The following is a 15720-nucleotide window of genomic DNA, read 5'->3' as shown; positions in this document are numbered from 1 at the left end:
GATTTTTGAAGCAGTATCTTATGTAGCACAGGCCAGGCATGAATGCACAGCCTTCCTGCCTTCAAAGAGCTGAGATCACAGGTCTGTACCATCTAGGTATTCTATCTAGGTGGAGTTCTAGCTCCACCTAGAGTTTTTGTGGTACCAGGGTTTGAATCTAGGGCCTCACACTTGCTGGGCTTGCTTGACTGATGCTTGAACCACCTGAACCAAACTTCCAGTTTAGCCTCTGGCCAGTATTTTTTTGGGTGTATGTGAGGAGTTGATGGTGGAGTTGCATAGATTTTTCTGTCTGGGCTGGCTTAAAAACCATAGCCTCCATAGCTCAGCCTTTAGGAGTAGCTAGGATTGCAGGTATAGGCCCCCGGTAGTTCAGCCTACATTTTTCAGAGTGGGCTCAATGTCTTCTCAAGGGTAGTCATCATCATGGTGGACGGGTTTGGAGAGCAGAGGAAGCCCTGCTGAGGCATCGGCTCACCTTCAGCCCCAATGGAGACCAGTTTGACCCCCTTGCTGGCGATGAAGTCCAGCGCTTTGTTCACGTTGTTGATCTTGTGCACTCTCATCTTGCCTCGCTCTGGCTTGGGTAACCGCTCCCCTGAGATGTGCAAGGAGAGGAGAGGGAGACAGGAGCTTTAGCGTGTGTCCTGATCTCCATATCCAGGCCCTACCCCGGGCTGAGGCTACTGCCGCTGTGAAGGGCGCACACCCTGGGCATCTCCTCAGCAGCAAGAGGGCTGAATGGGCCATACGAGGCAGGGCAGGACTGGGCGGGGTCCTCACCTGAGATGACCTCCAGGAGCAGCATGAGCTTGAGCCCATCTCGGAAGTCCTCGTCGATGTTCTCGATCTGTGTGCCCGCCTTCCGCAGGTGGGAGTTGCACCAGGCTGTGAAGGTCTGGAGAGGAAAGTGTGGCAGGCTGAGGTCAGCTAGCTGCAGGGGTACCTACCACAGCCCTCACTGCGGGCCACAGCAGCCACTGTGAGCCTGGCGCCGCCCTCACTACACTGTGCCTGACCCTTATGGTCGGCCAGGCAGAGAGATCTGAGGGCACTGAGGTCAGGGTGGTGAACAGACCGCGATCCTTAGGGGTGGTGGATTTGAACTTGATCCGCTGGGCTTTCCACAATCCATACACACATGGATGAAGTGCCAGCGTCTGGTGTCACTGGCCAAGCAGGGGGTCCCATGGCCTGGAAACACAGGCCTGGGCCAGCCCTGTACCCATCCCCACAGAGCTGGCTTCCCAGGCCTCCCCTGTCTTGGGCTCCACTACCCCTCAGGATGCTGAAGGCAAGCAGCAGGTACTACTGGCAAATTTCCTGGGGCCTTTCCCTGTATGGACGGTCCTCAGCAAGCAGCTGGAGTCCCAACGCCCATGGCAGGACACCCGAGTGCGTGCCACTCAGCCCCGCAGCTGGGGCATACTAGAAGACGTCAGCGTACACAGAGGCTCCCATCAGTTAATGCCGACTTGCCCAGACGCCTGCTGGGAAAAACCCAAGCACGGGCTTCTCCTGGGAGTCTCTGTGCCCCGCCCCCCTGCCCGCCCCTTCCATCTTCTTCCTCCATCTGCAGGGACCACCGCTGAAGTGGGCAGGCCGCCAGGAACAGGCAAGAGCACATTCCATGCCCAGGGTGCAGGCGGAGCCCACGTGGGACACCGGGGCTTCTAAGGAGCCTCTGGCCAAGCACCATGTGTTTTGACAAGTGTCATCGGGTCTGCTCATTCAGAGCCAACACCAGGCGCCTCTGGGACAATGATGACGCCTCATTAATACGCCACCCCACAGGGCGGACCAGCAAGGGAATTCCCTCCAAACCAGAGAGGGCAAGAAAAGGCAGCAGACCACTGTGCCCCGCCCCGCAGCTGCCTGGAAGACAAGAGCCCCTTCTCCAGTTGCTGCTGCTCAGCTAGGGATGCCTTTGCCTGCCTCTGCCTCAACCCTGCAGTAACCAGCTACCTACCCCTCAAAACACATGCCCGGCTGGGCACGATCATGCATGCCCTAATCCCGGCAGTCAGGAGGCTGAGACAGGAAGAGCACAAGTTCGAGGCCAGCCTGGTCTACAGTGTGCAAAAGCAAAACCCAACTTGTGGCCCAGAGTACAACTCTACCACACCACATAGCTTCCAGACTCCGCTTCCACCCAGTTCTGACTCCCGACAGATCTGATCTTGTTCTGCAGTCCGAGCCATAGATCCCCTACCTGGTCTCCGCCAGCTGTCCCTTCTGTCTCCCCACAGGGCATGTTCTCATTAGGAAGAGACCCACGGATCCATCCATTCACCCTCCCAGCCCCAGGTCCTTTGCTTCCACCCACACTAACATCAGTTTCCTCTTCTGGAATGTAGCCAGGCAGAAGCACTGGGTCAAGGTTATTACAAGGACTCCAGGTGTTTATGTCTGTGAAGCTCACATGCCAAGCCTGCTCTGGTCTCAGAAGTCCTGTCACCCCTTAGAGTACATGCCTCATACCCTGGCTGCCCTGTCTGTGTACCTCACATGCCCAGGGCACAGCAGGCTCTAGGGCAGACACAGGCAGGAGGCATGGCTCCAACTCCTGGCTTACTCAGGAGGCTGAGATCTGAGGGTAATCTGAACCAGCCCGGGCTGAAAAATCTGTGCAACTTCTCTCTGATTAGCCAAAAGCCAGAATTAGAACTGTGGCTCAAGGGCTAGGAAGATGACTCAGTGGTAGAGCGCTTGCCTTGCATGCTCGAGGCCCTGGGTTCGATTCCTCAGCACAAAGAAAAAAGCCAGAAGTGGTGCTGTGGCTCAAGTGGTAGAGCGCTAGCCTTGAGCTGAAGAGCTGAGGGACAGCGCCCAGGCCCAGAGTTCAGGCCCCATGACCGGACCCCCCCCCCAAAAAAAAAAAAGAACTGTGGCTCAAGTGGTAGAGTGCTATGTCCCGGTATACATACAAAAAAAATTTACACACACACACACACACACACACACACACACACACACACACACACACACACACACACACACACACACACACACACACACACACACACACACGGTGGGCATTGGTGGCTCACGCCTGTAATCCTAGCTACGCAGGAGGCTGAGATCTGAGGATCTCGGTTCAAAGCTGCCTGGACAGAAAAGTCAGTGAGACTCTTATCTCCAATAAACCACCAGAAAACTGAAGTGGTGCTGTGGCTCAAGTGATAGAACGCTTGCCTTGGGCTGAAGAGCTCAGGGACAGCACCCAAGCCCAAAGTTCAAGACACACACACACACACACACACACACACACTCTCTCTCTCTCTCTCTCTCTCTCTCTCTCTCTCTCTCTCTCTCTCCCCCCCCAACAAAAGAGGGTAGCAGCAGACAAAGCCAGGCACCAAGCAGGTGGGGATGCTAGACCTCTGTTGGACAACAAAGTGGCCAGTGACTCTCCAGCCCACCAGGTGGCATTGAGCCTGCAGGGACAGCTGGCACTACCTACAGAGGGGCACAGACCTGAGGTTGCACACCAACTCTTCATCTAACCTGATCCCCATCAAATGACTTTGACTTCACTTTTCCCTTCAGCCAGTTTCCTTCCCTGCCAGGCAGATTTATCAGAAGTTACCTCCTGCAGATGCTCTAATGATTCCAGTGGAGGAAATGCATCTAGAGCATCTGTCACGGTCCCTGGCATAAAGTGTGGGCCAGATGAATCACACACCCTGCCTGGCTGTGGAAGGGCAGGATCTGGTTTTCTGCAAAGACCCTCAGCCCTCTCCTGCAGATGAGACATGGCGGAAAAAGGGGGGAAACTCAAAGGGCAGATGATCCCCAGTCCAAGCTTTGGAGACACTGAGCAAACTTTACCACCACAGGCCCAGGGCACCTGTTCTCACAGGGGCTGCTGCTCTACCTGCCCTCCAACACACCCCACCCTTGCTCTCCTCCTCTAGGCAGTGAACTAGAGCTCTTGGCACAGAGGTGGCACAGACCTGCCTCCAAGTGGTCATGGAGGCAAGCTGCCTTATATAATAACCACCTTGGCAAGCAAAGAACTGTGGCTTCCTGGTTGATGAATGAATGGATGTACTCTCCTCTTAAGAGATTAAACAAACGGGTGCATGTGCACCATCAGCACTGGGCTGGTGTGGAGTTATACAGGGCAGAGAAGGGTCTCTTTTTAAGTAAGCAATGGCTGTACCATGAGCATCTGTCTTCCTAGAAGCCTGGTTCTCAGGCAGAATGAAGACCTCTGGCCTGCTGCCTCTTTACCTCCTAGAAGGTGAGGACCCTAAAAGCTCTGGGTACAGACAGCCTGTGCCCAAGAGACTTGCCTGGGCAAGAGCCACTGAGGACGCCATTGCTCCAACACAGCGATACTGGGGAGGAGGAGCTGGGGCTCAGAAGGGACATTAAAAATGCATAGCGTGTGCTACTTGGCTACAAAAATAACAGTGGGCTCAGCTCCTTCCTCTCTCCTGGTTAGCAGAGGCTGTGTGGGTAGCTCATGCCGTGCTTTCTATAGCTGCAGCCTCGTGGGCCCACCATGCCTCTTCTATGGGCACAATTCTCCATCTGTGTGAGCCATGTGGCCATGGCATTGGTGGAGCACCCCCAGGGCTGGGTGGACACCTAGATTTATAGAGCTGGATTCACACAGCCAAGCAACGCGGGTATCTGGCTTCATCTGTCTCCTGCCTCATAGGGGAAAAAGGGGGAGGGGGAGAGAGTGGGGAGCAGCAGCGGAGGTCAATCTGATCCTGGGGTGGGGAAGTTTACCTGCGGACTTCATTCTCAAGCTCTTATCAGGACAAGAACCCGGGAGCTATGGTACTGCACGTGCTGCAGGAAGGAAGAATGTAGAAAAGGGAGGCTGGGGAGAGTCCAAGGGGCAAAGGTCAGTAAGTGATGATGAACAGGAGGGAGGGGGAGAACCGCAGAGACTTCTGGCTAGTAGCAGGAAGTGCGCAGAGGCCACCTCGGTACCTGAGTCGGAGCCCTCCCTTCCTGCCTTCACTTGTGTCACCTAAGGTGCTCCATGCATGCCCACAGCCAAGCCCATGCATTCTGTACCACCTCTCGCTCTGGGCTGCCACTGGCCAGAGCAGAACCAGAGGCAACGTGCTTAAGACTGTGCTAACAAACAGGAACCCAGGTGGGGGCACTCCACGATGTCAGACTGGGTCAGCCAAGGAGGCCCGCACCCCGAGGCCACCCCTGGAAGGGGGCTTCACTCAGCCCTGGCCCTGTGCGTGCAGGCAGGCAGGGTGTTTTGGAAAGCACCTCAAAGCCTGTCCCTGGCTTCTCTGGGTACTGGGGGGGGGGTGCAGAGAGGGGCTGGCACCCTCCCGGTGCGGTGGGCTGGTGCTGGGCCCCAGCTGGAGCTGTTTCTACTTTGTCACTGGGTGTTGAGAGAGAGGTGGGGCAGGGCATCAGTGGTCATAAAGTCCTTCCTGTGTCACAGGGACCCCTCCCAGCCGCCAGGATGTGGGGCAGCCGGGTGAATGAATGATGGATATTGTCTGGGAGGTGACCTAAGCAGTCAGGAATGTGGTCACAGTGGGCTTTAATGAGCCATTCATGGCTGGGCTGGCTAGGCCCTCCCCCAACTCAAGAGGGCCCTGGCCGAGGAGGAAAGCGGGGAGGAGGAAAGCGGGGTGATGGAGGTGGCTAACTGGGCAGCATGTAGGCCAGCCGTGGCTGGAAGGGGAAACTGGGGGGGGGGGCCGAGGTCACTGAAAGCTGGGATCCACTAGGCCTGGGACGGGGTGGGGGAGGAAGTAGAGGGGGGTAGGAGGGAGCCCCCTCTTACAAAAGTCAATTTGGGCTTCAAACTGCCTGGCAGGCCCTTCCCCCAGACTGACTCCTGGACAAGATGGGAGGAGCAGCTGTGGGCCCCTCCCGCCACCCCCCACTCCCCCCACCCCCATGCCTATAGGCCACCCGCTTAGCAAGACACCACCACCTACTACCACCTACCGCCAGCCCAGAGCTGACTGCATGTGGCCACATCTCACATCTAGCTCCCCCAGGAAACCAGGGAGGCTGGGCAAGTCTCCGTGGGGTCGGGAGTCTTAAACCCATCTCTGAAATACCGTGTTGGGTCTGTGGCTCCGCTGGGATGCTGGCTGCTCAGCGGGGGCGGCCGCCATGCCGCCTCCTGAATTCCCACCTGGCCTGCGGTGGCCCCGGCCGCTGCCCATAGCTCCTGCCTCCACGGGTCCCCAAGAATCGCGCCCAGGGCCTGCACACGGGGCAGCAGCAGCTATTTATTTCTTGCCACCCTTCTTATCACCCATCTGCCAGGCCACTGCCAGGCCTCGGGCAAGGCCAGCCCTGGTGGGGCATCTTTTCAGTTCCTGAAAGCAGACACTGCTCTTGGGTCCCTGGGCCTCACCACCAACTCTTAAAGGCGCTTTCAAGGCCCTGGCCCCTTGGCCTTCTGGAATGTAGGTTACCCGGGGCCCGCGGGGCCTTTGGAACAGTCTGAGGCTGGACCTGTGAGTACTTTTTAGAAGACCAATTGCCAAAGGATCAGATGCCGAAGGAGATGAACCAGGCTGAGGGGCAGGGGAGCCGCTCATGTTGTGGCCACGGTGGTCACACAGGACCCGGGCCACTCACTCTGCACCTGCATGCTGCGTGTGCATGCTGCGTGTGCATGCTGCATGTACCTGCCCCATGATGAGACAGCCCGGAGTGAAAACATTACAGGGAAACATGTCTGGGGCTGAAGTTGCCTTATTCGGAGTTTTCTGGGTCTACATGAGAAGGCTGACTTTCCAGTTGTAGGAGCGGTATAAACACCATGGAGCGCAGTTGTGAACATTCCAGAGGCCCTGCGTGGCCATCCAGAAAGCAGCTCCGCATAGCCTGGCCAGTCCCTTGTGAAGCCACAGCATGCCAGCTGTTAACATGGATGGACTTGGAGCTCAGCCCTTCCTTAAGCCCTGCCCCCCCCTTCCCCCCCCCCCCCCGCTTATATTTGTTTATTTATTTATTTATTCATTCATTCATTCATTGTCGGTCATGGGGCTTGAACTCTGTGCCTGGGCGCTGTCCCCCAGCTCTTCAGCTCACTGTGCCACTTTCGGCTTTCTGAATGGTCTATTGGAGATCAAAGTCTCCAGGACTTTCCTGCCTAGGCTGGCTTTGAACTGTGATCCTCAGATCTCAGCCTCCTTAGTAGCTAGGATTACAGGCATGAGCCACCAGCACCTCGCTCTTTACGATTCCCTCCAAACACCATCTTCCCAGGAGCCCTTCTCTGTCACTTCCACCAAGGCTGTCACTCAACTCTGCCCTTATCCTTTGCACTTGTCACATAAGGTCCACGAGAGGGGCCTTGCTCACCTGCCCAGAGCCCAGGAGTGGGAACAGCCCAAGTGTAGTGGACACTCAGGATACCCTAGAAGAAATGGAACCGGGCTTGGGCATCTTATGTCCCCAAGATGTTCCCACTTAGGATGACACTGCTCATTTCCGGTTGGCCACAAAAACCCCGCGACCAGTGACATTCTGTAAAGCAAGCTGGGGAAAAACTGCTCTGGGTCTATGGTTGTGGTGAAGAGCCCCAGCCCCCAGCCCCCAGCTGGCTGCCCCTGCAGGCCTCCGATGCCTAAGACGGCAACAGACTCTGGGGTAGGCAGCAAGGCGGAGGTGGAGCCCAGATATCTAGCTTGCTAATCAGCCCAGAGGGGAAAGTGTGGCACAGTCACTGGCCAGGGCTGAGTCTATCACAAACCTCACTCTGGCCTCTTGCTTTCTAGCTTGGAAAAGGGTGATAGGAGACATGTCCTGTTCCACAGGTAACAGAGAAGCCTCCATACCATCTCACAGAGCACAGTGGTTGCATGCGTGTGTGGCATGTATATGTGTGTGTGCAGCCGGCCCCTCTAGCAGCTGCTAAGTTCTTTCTGCACTTTGGCAGCTGATATAAAGCAGCTGTCCCCAAGCCTCCCAACTAGCAAATGAATAAAGGAAATAAATAAAACGCAAATAGCGAAAGCCATTACAATTCACGGTCTGATTCTTCTTGATTCCAAAGATCCTTCAGAGAAAGAGGGCATAGCTTGGTGGTAGCATTGGCAAAGGCACCTGGAGGCTGGGGCAGGAGGATCCCCCAGTTCCAGGTCTTTTCCATCACCTTAAGCCTCAGCAGTCACTCTGCACTTCCACGTCCTCTCTGTGGGTTTGCCTAGTGCCTGTGCAAATAGAGTACTCATCTAGCTTTTTTCCCTTAGCCCAGTTTCAAGGTTCATTGTGTTGAGTCATGTCAAAAGTACTTTTTTGGCTGGGCGCCAGTGGCTCATGCCTATAATCCTAGCTACTCAGGAGGCTGAGATCTGAGGATCGCGGTTCAAAGCCAGCCCGGGCAGGAGAGACCGTGAAACTCCTATCTCCAATAAACCACTAGAAAACCGGAAGTGGTGCTGTAGCTCAAGTGGTAGAGCGCTCGCCTTGAGCTGAAGAGCTGAGGGACAAGCACCCAGGCCCAGAGTTCAAGCCCCATGGCCGACCAAAAAAAAAAAAAAAAAAAAAAAGTACTTTTTTGTTGTTGTTGTATTGTTGGTTGTAGGGCTTGAATTCAGGGCCTGGGTGCTGTCCCCAAGTTTTTTCCCTCAAGGACAGTGCTTTACCACTGAGCAACAGCACCACTCCAGGTTTTCTGATAGTTAATTGGAGATAAGGGTTTCATGGACTCTCCTGCCCCAGCTGGCTTTGAACCACAATCCTCAGATCTCAGCCTCCTGAGTAGCTGGGATTATAGGCATGAGCCACTGGTGCCTGGCTCTTTTTTTTTTGGGGGGGGGGGGAATGCGGTGTCGGTCATGGGGCTTGAATTCTGGGCCTGTGCACTGTCCCTCAGCTCTTCACAGCTCAAGGCTACCACTTGAGCCACAGTGCCACTTCCGGCTTTTTTTTTCTGCTTATGTGGTGCTGAGGAATTGAACCCAGGGCCTCATGCATGCAAGGCAAGCGCTCTACCACTGAGCCACCTTCCCAGCCCCCATCCCATTTTTTTTAAACTGGGATTCTTATCTTTTTATTGCTAAATTGTGCAAGATGTCTTATATTCTCAGCACTAGACCTTTATCAGAAATGCTATTAGCAAATATTCTGTGTAGGGTGTCATCTCACGTTAATACTGTCCTTTGGTCTGGGGACGCAGATCAATGGCAGAGCACCTGCAGAGCATGAGGAGCAAGGCCTGGGGTTTCACTCTTGATATCAAGGGGGGAAAAAAACCCACCAAAACCCCAAACTACCCCATACCAAACCAGACTTCAAGGGCTCTTTGATGAAAAAAGGTTTTGATTTTGAGTAAGTCTAATTTATTTGTTTCTGCAATCTCATTTAATTGAATTAGCCAGGGCCTAATTCAAGGTCATGAAGAGGTACATTTCTAGCTGTTTGTCCTGGGATCTGGCAGACAGGAACAAGCAGCCTACTCTGATTTCCCACCTGAGCCTGTCTCCTCACTTAGGCTTTTCTAAAAGAGCCATCCCACAACCAAGAGAACCCAACCAAGCAAACCAAAGAGAAGGGCCTGCCTTCCTATAGCATGTCTGCGGGCACTGAAGACAGCTCTGAATTAAAGGCAAGTAGTGCTCAGCCTTTCCACAGCTTCCTAGCAGGAAGAGGAGATGGAAGGGCGAGGTCTACCTTGATAGCTACTCTCAAAAGAGGAAACTTCCACTCCCAGAAGACAATTTTAAAATGAGGGCAGCAGCCGGGGCTGGGGCCCTCTCCACTCCGCTGGGAAACAATTGGCACCCTGGGTCCTCCACCTGGAGCACAGGGAGTACGCAACTACAAAAACCCCATTTATTTCCCAGAGTAGAGCTGAGCTCAGGTTTCCTGGTGGGGGAGGAGATGAAAGGTCTTCTGATTTAACTTCGATTGGGCAATTCTGACCTTGAGACTGTGTAGCTTGGAGCCCTCACAGGTGGAAAAGGCCTAGAATGAATGCTTTCAACTGGACCAGTCCATGTAGACACTTGCTCAGCCTCAACCATACATAAGAAATCAGACATTTGGGGAGGGGGGTGAGGAAGTCTGGGGCACAGAGGGGCTGGCGGGTACCACTTCTATGCATCTGTCTTGCTCTGCCTCCTGCCATCCCCCCCATCCCTCCCCCCCCACACACATACACACTCCCAGGTCTCCAAGGGCCATCCATAGACCAGACACTACCCTTTTGCCCTCTGCTTCCTGACTGAAACTCCTCCTTAGGATCTCTTCCTTTTCTGAGGCTTTGAGTCAACAGTTCACCCAGCCAGGTGAGAGAAAGCAGACAAGGGGCGTGTGGGGTGGTGACACGGGGTGTGGATCCGGCTAGGGGCAGTACATACAGATGAGCAGCTTGCTTAGCAAGGGCGTCTACTAAGAATGGAGGGCATGTATCTACATAACTGATTTCCTGGCTCAAAGTGGGGGTCCCCCAGAGGTGGGCACAGCCCAGGGGGGCCAGAGCCAGCACCCAGGGAATAATATAGCAGGAGGCTTAGGAGCCCAGCCATCTGGGAGGGACCTCTGACCAGAAATTCCAGGCTGAAGAGTTTGGAGTTTGGCAAGAGGCTAGGACTGGTGTGAAGTTCTCGGGTCTCACCCTGGGCCTCAGTTGAGTAGGTGTTGGCCTACTCCCTGGCCCCAGGATGGGGTGGGTGAAGAAAGGACTCTAAGCTTGGTATCTTAAAAAAAAAAAAAGGAAATCGTTCCATCTCAGACCCGTTGGGTAAATAATATAGGTGGACAATAGCAACAGTGTTTTGGGAGAACTTAAAAAAAGAAAAACCAAAATAAGATTCTATAGCCCAAGAGTAATTACAGGATTGGGAGGAACCGCGAAGGAGAGACTGAAACCTCTGACTCATAATTGCTCCATTAAAGATGGTGAAACCGTTTGCCCTGGCAACAGGGAACTCTCACCCAGGCTTGCCACACCTACATGCCTTCCTGGGGCTGACAAGGGGCTTGGCCTGGCCAGGCTGCAGGCTCCGGGTGACCTGGCTCCAGGAACTGTATGAGGTCAGAGGCTAACGGGGCGGAACACATGCTACCTTAGAACAAAATGGGGAGTGGTTTGCCACACATGGGGGGCAAAACACCTTCAGATGTGGGCTCCAATTTCCCAGGAAGGACGCAGTGTCCTGAGTACAAGGGAGGAAGAAGAAGCCCCATCAAGGCTGCTGAGGGAGGGGGGCATCTCCCAAACATAGTTGAGGCGCTTTTAATGATTGGATGTCCAAGCCAGTGGGACAAGTGACTCCTCAGCTGAGTTCTTTACTACATATTGAGGACTAAATGGCGGCGCGGGCTGACAGTGGTCCGTATCACATGGCTAAGGGCAGGGCTGGCGCCCTCAAGGTCTCTTAACTAGTCTTGCTTCTACCTAAGGCTGTCTTCACATTTCTGGAGCCCACTGTCAGCTTCCCCCGCCAAGGAGGCCCTTCGCAGCGGCTGGACTCTGTCCCAGAGGCCAGCTCCAGCGCTGCAGGCCGGGGTGAGTCATGGGAGAAGGGTGAGTCAGGTGACCAGGTGAGAATCAGAGCTATGCTGAGGCGGCAGGCCCGGCTACCTTGACATTCCTGTGATTCTGCCAAGGTAAAAAGTAACCCAAGGAGTTTGCCTTATATGGGCACAGTGACAGATTTCAACAGGACGTGTCAACTGACCCCGTATCAATCCGTTCCCAGGTTGCACAGGAGACGCCCGAAAAAACTGCTCTGAAAGTCGAGGAAATAGCAATTTATGACTGGCCAGTGACTCATAAAGGTGTAGCTCAACGGCTTTTTAGCAAAGGGGGAAGGGGTGGTAGTCAGCGAAGAGCGGCAGGGGAGGCCTGGCTCAAGGTAGGGCTGGAGGAACTCAATTGGAGGCTACAGCTGAACACCAGGCCTGTCTGGGTTCTGGGAGCCTCCACCACCGACTTTCTCCCAAAGGAGTGGCAAAAGAAGAGGCCCGCCCCTGGAGGCACAGACCTCACTCTTCACCAGCAGGGGTGAAATGGATGGGTAGATCTGAGCACAAGGCTTACGTGGCCTTAGAAATCCTAGCACTCAGGAGGCTGCTGGGAGAGGAGGATTCTGAGCTTTAGGTGAGAGACCCCATCTTAAGAACAAGCTGGGCACCAAGTGGCTCACCCCTGTAACCCTAGCTTACACAGAGGAGGCTGAGATCTGAGGACTGTGGTTTACGGCCAGCCCAGGAGTCCATGAGACTCTTATCTCCAATTAACCAGCAAAAAGTTGGAAGTGAAGCTACGGTTCAAGTGGTAGAGTGCCCAGGACCAGAGTTCAAGCCTAGGAATAGCAAAAAATACTACATGAGGACCAAAGAAATGGACTGGGCCTCAAAGGATTCCCCACAGACACCCCAGCCTGGCCCCTCAACTTTGGCCACATACAGCTGATCGCACCAGCCTAACCCCCCCCAGCCCAAACACTCTAAGCCTCGGCCAGATAAGAGAATCTACCACATGCTACCTGGTTTGAGCACTGGGATTAAATCAACAAGCACCAGTCCTCAGGAAGCCTGCAGTCTACAGGAGGAGACACACAGAATTCTGAACACAAAGCAATTCGAGATGGCAAAGTTAAAATGGAGACACTGTGGAAAGGGGGGGAAAGCCTGGGAAGGCCTCTTGGTGGAGGTGACATCTGGCCTGAATAAGCAGGAAGAGGCCCTTCTACTTAAGAGAAAAAGGTTCTGGGACTAGAAGCAAGGTAGAGCAAGGTTCAAGTGATAGAGTGCCAGCCTGCCAAGCTTAAGGCCCTGAGTTCAAATCCTGGCACCACTCTGCTCTGTGGGTAACAGGCGGGGGGGGGGGGGAGTGTGCATTCCACACATGCTGCAGTTCCAGCTGTGGCCAAGGCCTGCTGTTCTGAGAGCAGAAAAGGGAAGATAAAAAGGACAGATGCTGGGCTGGGAAGGTGGCTCAGTGGTAGAGCGCTTGCCTTGCATGCATGAGGCCCTGGGTTCGACTCCTCAGCACCACATAAGCAAAAAGAAAAAAGCCGGAAGTGGCGCTGTGGCTCAAGTGGTAGAGCGCTAGCCTTGAGCTGAAGAGCTGAGGGACAGCGCCCAGGCCCAGAGTTCAGACCCCACAACTGGACCCCCCCCAAAAAAGGGGGACAGATGCCAAATGTCCCGAGCCCAATGCCAGAATACTCCCAGGATATGCAGATGCTATTGGGGGGCTGTGAGGGGAAGGCGGGTCTAGAGGAGCAGCTGGACTACAGCACCATCTTGTCCAGAAGCAGCAAGTGACCACCCGAAGGAGAACGGCAGGCTGACTCGACTGAACACCTGCTGGGCGCAGCCCTGGCTCCAGGGAGAAGCAGCAGCTCTGCCCTGGTGGAGGCCATGGCGGGCCGGGCGATCTGAGGTCAGCTGATACCTGATCTGGGCCTTGAAAGGGGAGTGCTGTTCTGATAGGTGGTGGCCTGGGAAGAGGGTCATCCATCAATTCCCAACACACCCAGGGCAAACCCCATAAAAGGGCAAGGAAATGTTAGGGGGCCCCAGAGGCAGTGGCAGGGATGGTGTCAGCGGGAGTCAGACATCACCCCATCGTGAGCTCAGAATGTATTCTCTGGGCAGTGTGGGGGTGGGATGGGGTGACCTGGTTAGATAGGCGTCTCAGGAAGATAGTGTTCATGGAGCCGAGACGACTAGGAGACTGGAGCCAGGCCAGGTAGGTAGGAGGTCGTGGTGGGAGGTGGCACAGATGGCACGAAGAGGCAACGCTGGAGCTGCCCTGCACAAAGAGCAGGGGGAGGCTAGGAGCCTGAGATGTCTGAGAGCAAGAAAGCAGACTCAGTGCTTCCATAGTTTCTGACTGTGCAAAGAGCAATGTCGAGCCTGGGGGTGGAGAAAACCTGCAAAGAGGGCTGTGAGATTGCTGGGTTTGGACAAGCCAGAATCCAGTGTAGTGGCTGGCGTGTGCAAAAGAAATCTGCAGTCCAACATGAGAACATCTGCTGCACTGGGCCACTCGGTACCGGTGCTAGGGACGCTGGGAGAGAGCTACCCAGTTCTCCCATGTCTCATGAGGGACAGGGCTGCCAATGACTATAGTGAGGGGAGGGGAGTGGGTCAGGACCACAGCCATTTCTGGCCGGGGAGAAAGGATGCTGTAGAAAGTGTTAGAGGATATGAGGGTATGTCAACAGTTCCTCAAGGATTCTGGCCCCTGCACACACACGTAAACACACAAACACACAAACACGCAAACACACACACACACACAGCAGAGTCTCATCAATATGAGAAATATCCCACATGCACACAGGGTGGGGGTGGGGGTGGGATGAAGAGCACCTCCATTTTCACAAACACCTCACAAAACTCTGCTGGTACCTCGCTCCTGCAGAGGCTAGGGAAGAAGTAGCTGGCACATACTCTCCCACACAGGAGAGTGGCCAGAAGAGAGAAGGACCCACCCCCAAGCAAAGGCTTTTATTTTTTTTTGGGGGGGGGGGAAGGGTCAGTTGTGGGTCTTAAACTCAGGCGCTGTCCCTGAGCACTAGCTCAAGGCTAGTGCTCTACCACAGCACCACTTCTGGTTTTCTGGTGGTTCACTGGAGATAAGTCTCACAGACTTTCCTGCCTTTGAACCATGATCCTCAGATCTCAGCCTCTTGAGCAGCTAGAATGACAGGCGTGAGCCACCAGTACCGGGTTGGCTTTAATGTTTTTTAAATACCAGGATATAACCCAGCTTGGGGGCCACACAGCACCACTTTCTTTTCCTCCACAAGAGAAAGACACCATTGCTCCAGGTGAAAGCTGGACTTTCCCACCCCACACTCCAGGCCTCAAATTCCCCTCAAATTCCGAGCTCCCTGTATTTCCCTCTGGCTGCCCCACTGGGGCAGGGCTGGAGCCCTTTCAAAGGTGTATGGGAGCACACCCACTTGCTCACAGAACAAGCCATCTCTTTCTTCCCTCCTCTCCTGGGGAACAAGGCTGCATTTAAAAGGAGGAACAGTCTCAGGTTTTGTCTTCCCAACACAGAAGGTTCCAGGGGCAAGGACTCCAGGGAACAGAAGGGCTGGCTCCCTGGGATCTTTGGCCATGGACAGTACAGGAGGTGTGGAGGGACATGAGAGACAAAGCCCCAGACTGAGCCAGACGGCGGGGAAGGGAAAAGGTGGCCGGCCATGTCACTCAGGGTCCCCATGGCCTGGAGAAAGCCAAGGAGCTATCAGATTCTGCATGGCTGCACTGTGCAGCCTCTATCTTTCTCTTAAGATTTTCCATGCCACTGCCCCATAAATAACAATGGTTCCCAAACAGCAGGCACGGCTCTTCCTTTCCTGATACTGCATGTTTTCCAGGCCCAGCTCAACAATCGGAGCCCACCGGGCAGGCCAGGTTTCAGGAAGGCAGTCACTCAGCCAAACCACAGGGCTATGTTTGAAAGTTTTTAAGCTATCCCCAGAAACAAAACGCTTTATTGTCTCTTTCACTAGGTAAGTTAATTTTATCTGGAGGTAGCAATTCTGGATAAAAAGGGAAACGTTTAAAAAAAGGGAGAGAGGAGGGAAAAAAAAAAAAAAAAGGTCACTTGCATCTTGGCCACTTCTTTCTCGTGGTGGTCTCTCCTCTGGTGTAGCTCATGGAGGTGGTTCCGGCTGTCTAGACGTCCCCTCCCACCCCCCCACCCCCCAGCTCTGTCACACAAATGGCTTGAATTCTTAGCTCTAACACCAGTGTCCCCACTTCTCCAGGTGGCAGCGACCTTGCAAA

General features: G+C 54.4%; 1 protein-coding gene across 5 annotated transcripts in view; it reads right to left on the bottom strand.

Moving 5' to 3' along the window:
* LOC138811149 (alpha-actinin-4) overlaps positions 1-15720 on the bottom strand; it is a 59034-nt gene that overhangs the window by 18531 nt on the left and 24783 nt on the right. For all 5 annotated transcript variants that reach the window (XM_069998795.1, XM_069998791.1, XM_069998793.1 and 2 more), the window contains exons 2-3: positions 784-898; positions 479-598 (exon numbers count right to left, since the gene is read on the bottom strand). In XM_069998795.1, the coding sequence (XP_069854896.1) occupies positions 479-598; positions 784-898 (235 nt within the window). The remainder of the gene's footprint in view (positions 1-478; positions 599-783; positions 899-15720) is intronic.

This window comes from Dipodomys merriami, unplaced genomic scaffold (genome assembly GCF_024711535.1).
Source record: "Dipodomys merriami isolate MVZ:Mamm:240054 unplaced genomic scaffold, mDipMer1.0.p SCAF_52, whole genome shotgun sequence".
Classification (NCBI taxonomy): domain Eukaryota; kingdom Metazoa; phylum Chordata; class Mammalia; order Rodentia; family Heteromyidae; genus Dipodomys; species Dipodomys merriami.
Note: the sequence above shows the minus strand (reverse complement) of the source record. Positions and strands in the feature narration are given on the sequence as shown.